General features: G+C 61.2%; 1 protein-coding gene across 4 annotated transcripts in view; it reads right to left on the reverse strand.

The window, feature by feature from the left end:
* Window positions 1-9136, reverse strand: part of TRIM36 (tripartite motif containing 36) — a 43205-nt gene extending 34069 nt beyond the window's left edge. For 2 of the 4 annotated variants that reach the window (XM_051843336.3, XM_051843335.3), the window contains exon 1: window positions 1184-1442. In XM_051843336.3, coding sequence (XP_051699296.1) covers window positions 1184-1210 — 27 coding nt within the window. In that variant the 5' untranslated portion in view covers window positions 1211-1442. Of the gene's footprint in view, window positions 1-1183; window positions 1443-8345 lie in introns of those variants that run through there. The other 2 variants (XM_051843332.3, XM_051843333.3) reach the window with 2 other exon arrangements.
* Between the last annotated feature and the right edge of the window lie 534 nt (window positions 9137-9670).

Here is a 9670-nt window from a genome sequence, read left to right on the forward strand (position 1 = left end):
GTAAACACGCATGGACACTTGTGAGCACGCGTGGACACCTGTAAGCACGTGTGGGCACTTGTGAGCATGCGTGGACACTTGTGAACACACACGGACACCGTGTAAGCATGCGTGGACAAAGGGTAAGCACACGTGGACACCAGTAAGCACACGTGGACACCGGGTAAGCACGCACGGACACTTGTGAGCACATGCGGACACAGTGTGAGCACCCATGGACACTGTGTAAGCACACATGGACACCGGGTAAACACGCATGGACACTTGTGAGCACGCGTGGACACCTGTAAGCACGCATGGACACTTGTGAGCACAGGCAGACACAGTGTGAGCACCCATGGACACTGTGTAAGCACGCGTGGACAGCAGGTAAGCACACGTGGACACTTGTGAGCACGCGTGGACACCTGTAAGCACGCATGGACACTTGTGAGCACAGGCGGACACAGTGTGAGCACCCATGGACACGGTGTAAGCACGCGTGGACACCAGGTAAGCACACGTGGACACCGGGTAAACACGCATGGACACTTGTGAGCACGCGTGAACACCGTGAGTGAGCAGCCAGCCAGGGAACAGAGGGCTCCTTGCGGACAGCTGTGGCTGACACGGTCCCAGGTCCTCACACCGGCGGTCCCCTGCCTCCTTGGGTGGGCTTTTCCCACGCATCCCCACTGGCCGCGTGCCTGGAATCCGCGCGTCCCTGCTCCCACAGTCCCGTCCGCCGCTGCACACACCCCGAGGTCACACGGTGACGGAATGGACTGTGTGCTCCGTCATGCCCCGGCCGGTCCGCGCACGCCGTGTCCCGCAGGCCAAAGTCACCGCCCCTCGGCGCCACCTCCGGGGACCCTCGCCACCCGGCCCGCCGCACAAAGGGGCCCTCGCGCCGGCTCGGGCATGGTCACCCCAGGGGCAGCGGCGCCCAGACGCCTCGCGCCGTCCACACCGGCCTCTTCCTCACAATGGGCACCCAGCGCCCCCAACCTGCGGGGACAGCCGGCGCCCCGCCCCGCCCACGGAGCACCGCAGCGCCGCGCCCCGACCGCGCCCGGCCCCGCCGCCGCACAAAGGGCGGCGCCCGCGCCCCCAGCGTCAGTCGCCCGGGGCCACCCCCGGGACCCCGGCCCAGGCCCCCGGGCAGGAAGGGGACCCCGAGCCCGCGCCGCCCCGCCCCACGCACCAGCGCCTCGGAACCGTCCCCCTCCATGGCAGCCGTCGGCCAGGTGTCATCAACGGCAGAGTCCGCACGGGCGGGCGGGCGGCCGGCCCGGGCAGGGTCCGGTGGGCGGGCCCCTGCGGCGGCCGTGCAGCCGCGACTCCTCGCCGGAGGGTGAGCTGGTCAGCCGGATCCCGCGGGCGAAGCACAGGCGCGACGGAGTCGAGCTGCGCTCCCGGCGGCGCCCCGCGAATCCCGCCCCGCGGCCGGCTGCTGCGGCGGCTCCTGCGGACTGCGGCGGGGCGGGCGGCGGGGCGGGGCCGGGCGGGGCGGCGCCGTCGCCGGGGCAACGGCGCGGCTGCACAAAGGGGGCGGGGCTGCGAGGCCAGACGGCGCCTGGGGGCGGGGCCCTGGAGGGCGGGGCCCTGGGCGGGGCGGGGCCGTCGCCCGGGGTACAGTTCGTCCGCAGGCAATGGGGCGAGGTCGGGGGCGTGGCCGGACCGTGGGCGTGGCCGTGGGCGTGGCCAGGCGGGGCCGGGCGCAGACCTCTCTGCGCCGTGCTCCGCTCCCGCCGTCGCCCCCTTCCGGGCTCGGCTGAGGGCAGCGGCACTGGGGGTCCCGCGGCCGCTCGCGTGGCCCTCCCCACAGCGCCCGGCTCCTCGCCCGCTGACTCGCCGTGGCTCGCGGCTCCACACAGAGGGCCCTGTCCCGCGTGGGGACGCCCGACCTGCGCGCGGCGCGTGCGGCTGGGGCCGTGGGTCCGCTCCGGGCGCGCGGGGGTCGCGGGCGGCGGGAAGGCCGGTGCCCCCCGGACGGGCGTCGGGGCGCAGCCGGTCTGGAGCCTCGGTCCGTCAGCAGGTTTCCCTCACGCGAGCTCCTCTGGACAGTCGTGTGGCCGGTCTTGTGCGACGCGAAGCGGGCGTCCCACCTGGTTCGGTCCACGCATCGCGTTAACGCGCAAGAGCGAGCAAGTGGGCAACCCGCAAACTTGGCGGGCATCTGCGGGGCCCGCACGCACACCTCGCGGGGACCGCTCATCCTCACGGAGGCGGACAGAGGAGAACCTGCGGGTTCTGAGTGCTGACCCAAACGGCTGGCCGGCACATCCTTATTGTCACAGGCAAACAACTCAGACTCCAGAATCAAGCACAAAAATCACCCGTGCGGAAGGGGAAGGAGTTGGGGTGCAAGACTTCTCACGCCCATTGCGCCCCCGTTTGCCGTTCGTAGGACGTGCAGGTTTTACTTTACAAGATGTCTGTGGATAAAAACCCCTAAACTATTACGAGCAATAATGGGGAGGGGGTTATATTGCCAAGAAGGCAGCAAATGGGAAAACGACTCGTTTTAACCGTGGGTCTCCCGCTGCCCTGGTCATGGCCCTCACGCTTGGCTGCACTGCTGTGGGTCATCACATCCTGGTTCTTTCAACACCTGCACACCCCAGCCTCCCAGTGTGTGTGAGCTCAGTCTCCCCATCACACTTCCTCCTCCTCTGGTCCTCGTCCTAGGCATCCTCACTGGCCATCTCACCGCCCACCACCTGCCTATGCCCAACACCCGCCCATCAGGCGCCTGCAGGCCACTTTCGACGTGTGTGGCACTGTTCACGGCTCTGTACAAGGCACAGAATGAGCTGTGCTCCCAGACCGGGGAGGGGAGGGCGTGTGAGTCTGTGTGCTTGGGTGCATGTGTATCGGGAGACGGGCACTGACAGGAACGTGAGCAAACCTGCAGTGGCACAGAGAGCCTGGGAGCCCCCAGCGCTCTGCAGACGTTGGAAAGCCTTCCAAACTTTGAAGCATGGCACGAGCCATCCCGCTGGTTGCATTTATTATTATTATTTTTGCATATGCTATTCCCTGGCACCTCCCTGGTTTGGGGTATCCTAGTAGCTCCTTTTCCAATAAGCTAATTCATTTTAAAATCTGGGCCACAATTCAGCAGGAAGAAGACGTTCATTCCTGTCACCACCCCAAGTGCACAGAGCCCCAGCATTCTCTCCACATTACGCTATCTCTACCTTGCAGTTGTCGGTGTCCCTGAACTGTTCTACCACAGGGGCACCATCTGCCTCACGTCCATCTAATTTACAAAGTCCCCAAGGTCAACAGCCCCCTACACACACACACACACACACACACACACACGTCAGTTGTGGTAAAAGAGAAGCTCAGTGAAGATTCATTGCTGGACATTTGAAATACAAACTGGTTACCCCTCCGGCTAAACTGACTTGGTCTCGCCCATGTAACTCCCAAGACCCAACAAGAGGTTAAATTCTTGGCTGGGTCGGGTCCATTTTATCACCACAGTGCGGTCTGAGCCCCAGCAGGGAGGGCACTACCCTGTTAAGGGGTCCTGAACAGGAAGTAGGATCCAGGCAACATGGCTGCATAACCTGGAAGAAACGCCTGGGCACTGAGCAACCCCGGGGGGGGGGGGGGGGGATAAGAAAGTCCCTGGACATCCTGGAAGTAGAGGAGACAAAGTAAATGACAGGGTTTGACAGCAGCTTGGCGCACACGCTGGCCACTGGGCATCAGGTGGTTGTGGAGAAAGGACGGTGAACAGCTCTGGCTGTCAATTATTGACCCAAGCCTCTGCCCAGCCAAGCTTATCCGTCATAAAGAGTCCCTAAGGAAACAAAACCAGGGGTGGAAGTCCGGGGAGCCCCCAAGTTCAGATTCCCACCCCCTGGCCGGGTCCTCCTCACCTGCGCAGCTGCGGTGCCCAGCGGGCCCCTCCTTAAACCTAGTTTTCATGGAGCGTTCCCCTTAGCACTTACCTCCCCTAGCACTTACAGTCCTAACACTCAGCTCTACACAATTCCGTACTCCCATCTCCTACATGAACGTTTGCTGGTTCCTAAGTCTCATCTTCCCAACCAGTGAAGGTCCCACGTATCCACCGCTCAGCAGCTCCAGGCCAACGATCTGCACCCAGAGCCGCTCCAGCGGACCTGCTCCAAGCTTGCCAGGAGCGCTCCAGCGGCAGGACCGGGGCTGGAGGGAGCAGCACCTGCTGGAGGGGAGCGGCACGGGCTGTGTTTTGAGGGTGTCCCGCAGGACCCTTGTGACCACACACAATATTCCTCCCCTTAGGGCTGCTAGATCGGGCATAGGAAAAAACACAGCATAGCAAGTTACCTTTGAACTTCAGACACACAGTGAAATTTTTAGTGGAAATATTTCCCAAATATTACTGGAGACACACCTGGACTACAAAGGAAAAAACATGTACTGTTTATCTGAAATGCATGCTGCACTTTATCTGACCACCCTGCCTCCAACACCTACATGGTTAGCACGCAAGGTGTCTCAAGACCCAGCCCTGTTGTCACAGAGGCTGCAGGTAACAGCTTTCTTCCACTGAGGGCCTACTGTGTGCCAGTATCAGGGTTAGGGATCTTGCATACAAGTTCATGTAATCCTTGCAACAGCCCTGTGTAGCAGGTTCAATCCTCTTCTAGGGAGACAAGTCACAACCACAACTCCCTCAGCGCCACCCAGAGACAGAATAATATCCGCAAAGTCACTTGATCAACTACGCTGAAGAGCAGGGACACACAGACACACACCCGGGTCTCCAGGCAGCACCACGACAGCACTGCCCACAGCCAAGCAACAATCATGGAGTTCACAGTTTCATAAAAACTATGACAGAGACGTTCTTTTACAGAGTAGGAGATACTTTGTTCCAAATTACTCTTAGAACCAGGGAGCAGACAAATAATCGGAGGGAAAGGGTGGCTTTTATGAAATTAAATGTTTTCTAATGATATTGCCAAATGGGAATCTGTGTTTGCCTTCCTGCAGCCGCAGCACAAACACCGCACCCATCCTGAGATCCACAAAGCTACCTTGAAGAAAACTCCAGGGAGCCCAACCTTGCCATTACCACTCCGTTTGGATTTCAGTTGCTGGAGCAAATATCTATTCCGCCTTCACAAACAGGTCATTTGGTGGGTTTTTGTTTTGGTCCAAGGTGGTGTTTTAAGACTTTACATTAATCTAGATTTGCGGATTTTCTAAACCTAATTATTTCAGAATATAAGTGTCTTTTTGTTTGAAAAAGTTTGTGTTTGTAAAAGCTCTTGAAATTTTCTGTGCCTCACAGATGTTCAAAGCTAAAATAATAATTCACCAAGTAAGAGGATCATTGTCTGTTTCTTGACCAAAATTAGATGGAAGTTTTCAAACCCTTTTTCATTTTGCTCAATCTGCTGCCTTCATTGAATGTGCCTGAACAATCACTGTTAGTTATTTTTTAATTTATTTATTTGAAAAGAGAAGAGAGAGGGAGAGATGGAGAGAGGGTGAGGGAGGGAGAGAGGGAGACAGGAACTCTTCCATCCACTGGTTCATTTCCTAAACGCCCTCAACAGCCAAAGTCAGGAGCCAGGAACTCCATCCGGGTCTCCCACATGGGTGGCAAGAGCCCCAAGTGCCTGGGCCATCCTCCGCTGCCTCCCAAATGCATTAGCAAGAACTTGGATCCGCAGCGGAGTTAGCTAGGGCTCGAACCAGGCACTCAATGTGGGACGCCAGCGTCTCCAGTGGCGGCTTAACCTGCTGCACCCCAGTGCCCACGCCTGGACGGCGCCTACTGAACTACAGAAACAGGAAGAACCTTCTGGCTATGCACATATAAGCACCAATACGCTAAATGCTGAAAATATAAAGAAGTATGCTACACCTACACTCTTGTGTGTTCCTGGCCGTCACATCTTCATCACGTGATTCCATTAAGAATGTGCAAAGGGAACAGGTATGCGAACACGATAAAAAATTGATGAGGCCAAGTGTTCAAAAAGACCAAAGCACTTAGCAAGCACTGCCTGGAGTGATTCTAGATAGCGACCACAGATTTCCAAAGCTCACATGTAGTCCAGGGAGGTGAGGCACCGAAGATAAAGACAGCTTTCAGAAATGCTAAAAGCTGCACTTGAGTGTAAACCGTAAGGAAATGCACTGATTTCTGAACCTTGTGAGAATGACCCTCAACATTAACCACACTTTCAGGGGGTAATTTGGTGAGCAGAAGACTACAGAGGAAGAGCTCATGGTGTACATTAAATATTGAAGCGGCCATCACAGCGGAGTGCAGGAGCTGATCAGGTGTGGCAGGCAGGTGTTCTGTCACCTGGACAGGAAAGGTTCACCTCCCACAGCCCAGAACAGAGAGAGCCCACTGCTGCTTCTGGACAGTGAATCCCAGGGGGACAAGAACTTCCAGACAGAGAGCAAGCTCCCATCTGCTGGTTCACTCCCAAACACCTGCAACAGCCAGGGCTAGGCCAGGGCCACGGTCAGGAGCTGGAAACCCCACACAGGTCTTCCACTTGGAAGGTGGCAACCTAGTGACTTGAGCCAGCCCTGCTGCTCCCAGGTCTGCGTCTGTGGGAAGCACGCATTTTACATTAAGCAGTGCACAGTCTGAGACGCCCACAGCAAAGATGAGACATCACCCGGAGGGAAAGTGAAAGAAAACATCACAGCGGCCAACCCGTGGGACCCGGCTGCCCAGGGAGGAGGGGAGGGCGGGCGGACAGGAGAGGCCCAGGCTCTGCTGCTGCACTCACAGGTAGCCCAGCTCCTAGCAGCCATGACATCACAAACCTGAGAGTAAAGTGCAACCCAACTCCCGGGAGGAGACTACAGCAAGCCACTGTCCAAGGTCTGCCAGCGGGTCCAGTGGTCAGACGCCAGTGAGCTCAGCAAGGCAGAGACTTGGAATGGAGCCGGGCAGTAAACGGGATCGGAAACACAAGGAGGCGGCTCCTCACCAGCGTCCCCTGCCACCAGGCAGGAGGGGCAACGGTCTCAGGTGTCCACAGGGAGAGCCTGCCCTCCCACCACAGGGATCCCAAAGTGACCCTGGCCTCCCAGCGGAGACCACTCACGTGTCTGCCCTCGCCTGCAGAAGAGGGTGGGAGGTCCAGCACAAGAGGCCGAGGAACGCAGCAGGTGCAGCCGCGGTCACCGGTGGGTTTGCTGGCAGCAGTGGGCATGACGTGGTACACACACTGCCGGCTGCGTCAAACCTGCCTTCGCCCCAAGGAACTGCAAGGATCCCTCACCTCTGTGCCTCTAATCACCTGGGCCCAGCCCAAAACCATCCTCGCAGGATTTCCGGCTGGGCCTGCTGGAGAAATGAGGCCTGGGCAGCCCAGGCACCATGGCCCCGCTTGCCCCTGGCAGCCCATCAAGAAAGGTCCGTTTATTTTGTAATCAATCCCCGCCCCCCACCCCCAGTGACCACGCCGCTGGCCCCCTGGGCGTCGCCCTGGGCGGGATGGGGGGAGCTGACCGCAGTGCGGCCTGGCTCCGAGGGCTACTTGGGCCTTCGCGTGCTGCACGCTTCTCCCTCAAGACCGGCCCTTCCTCCGGACCCCCTCATCTGGCTCCGTTTTGGGGTGCTGGCACAAGCCTCAGGGGACAAGGGGTGGCTGGAGGCGACCGCGAAGGGTGTGGATATGCTGGCCCCAGGCGCCCCGCACGCGGGAGGGTCGGCCACGTGGCTTTGAGGCGTGGACGCGGGCCCCAGGATGTCAGGGAACCCTTGGGGCTGACCTGTCGGGACTGCGGAGCGGAGAACGCGGGGGCCTGCCTTGCGGGGCCCTGGCTCGCCCGGTTCTTCCGCCGGGAGTGGGGCTGCGGGATAGGACTCGCCCGGGGAGCCGGCCCTCCATTTCCCTCGCTGCAGGCAGACGTCCCTCGCTCTTCCCCGCCGCCCTGGGTCTCGGGGGCCGCTCCTGGAGCAGTCCGCAAGCCCTTAGGCGCCTCTCGGGGCCGGTTGTCCACGCAGAGCCGAAGCCAGCTGCGCGACCCGGGTTCCGAAGGTTCTCGCCGGGCTGCAGGTGCGTGGCTGGAACCCGGTCCTCCCGCAGCAGCCGCACTGAGCGACCGGCCCAGCCAGAAGCGAGGCTGCACTCCCCCGGCGCGGCCCGACGGCCAGCGGCCCCGGGACCCCGGGGAGGTCGCCCACTTGGAGTCACGGCGCGTGGGCCGCCCCGGGCCGGCGCCGGGTCCGCCTCCCTGTCTTCGCGCGCAGGGCTCTCGGAGCTGCGCGCCCGCCACGCCCCGCCGGCCCCACGCGCGCCCGAAGGCTCCGGGGCGCGTTTCCGAGCCGCGAGCGAGCGAGAGAAGGGGCTGCCCCGCGCCCGCCGCGCTCCCGCGCTCACCTTGCCCTTGGCCAGCAGGTCCATGATGTAGCCGAAGTCACCCCCGTCCCCGGACTCGGACATGGTCACGGCGCCGCGCGAGCTCGGGACAGCCGGGCCCGGGGCCTCGAACGGCTCTTCGTCCCGCTGCTTCCTCCGCTCCTAGTCCGAGTTCCGCCGACCGCCCCTGCACCGGCCGCAACCGGGGGCGAGGCGCAGGGCAGTGCGGGGCCGCGCCAGGGCCATGGGGGCCGGGGGCGCGGCGGGAGCGCGACCTCACGGGACCCGCGCGGCCCCGCCTCCACCTGGGGGTCCCCGGCGCCGCCGCGACCGACGGGCGCGCACAAAGCGGCGGGCTCCGGGCGAGGCGCGGGCCCGGCCCGGCATCCAGCGGCCCCAAGGGCGATCCTTTGTGGGCTGCGGGCGAGGGCGCGCGCCCGGCTCTCGGCGTGGAGACCCGGGTAAAGCCCCGAGGCCCGGGCTGGAGGTGCCAGCGCAGAAATGAATGCGGAGGAGGCGCAACAAAGGATCTGATTGCCAGCGCCGGAAAAAAAATAAATAAATAAATGAAATCAAGCGAAGGCCCAGGAAGCGGCTAGGGCGCATCTCTAGGCGGCCTTCCTGAAACCCAATAGGTGACAAAGAACGGACGCCAGGATGAGCTTTCGGGGGCGTGGGGCGATGGTATCTGCTAGGCTCTGCGCCCGCGGCGCGGCTGCGCGCTCTCGGCCTCGCTCACCGCCGACTTGCCGGCCGGCCGCCCGCCCGCCGTCCCGCGCTGGGGCCGGAGCTCCGCGCCTGCTCCCCGCCGCGGACGTCGCTTCGGCAGCAGCTGCGTCCCCGGCGGGCCGCCGCCCAAGTGGCCCGTTGGTCCCCACCTGGCCACGCTTGGTTGTCTTGCAAGCCAAACTTGGCTGCACGAAGTCTGTCCTAGGCTGTCACTCACCGGGTAAGGGCTTGGGGAGTTTGTTTTTAATCTGCCAGCGACAATTAAGTGAGGCACAAGGAGTGAGCCTTTCTGCAGGAGCGCACGAAACCACTGTGGTCCCGCAGGTTGGCACGGCCTCCGCGCCCAGCACCGCAGGGCAGGTGTGTGTGCCACTCGCCTGTTCTAAGAGATTTGACAGCCGTTCTGGTTTTCCTGTTTGCTTCTGCTTGTGGCCATTTTATTTTCCTCTCTGGCCCACAAATCTCAACATTTCTTTCATTTTCTTTTTCTTTTTCTTTTCTTTTTTTCCTGCACGCCTCTCCTTACGGTCTTACCTCTTCTAGAATTTTCTTCTTGGATGCGTGCGTTTCCTATGAGCTGATGGCCTCTTTGGGCAAGGCTAGGGGGCAGGTAAGCC

Source organism: Oryctolagus cuniculus, chromosome 6 (assembly GCF_051225735.1).
Source record: "Oryctolagus cuniculus isolate XC-2025 breed Fujian yellow rabbit chromosome 6, ASM5122573v1, whole genome shotgun sequence".
NCBI lineage: Eukaryota > Metazoa > Chordata > Mammalia > Lagomorpha > Leporidae > Oryctolagus > Oryctolagus cuniculus.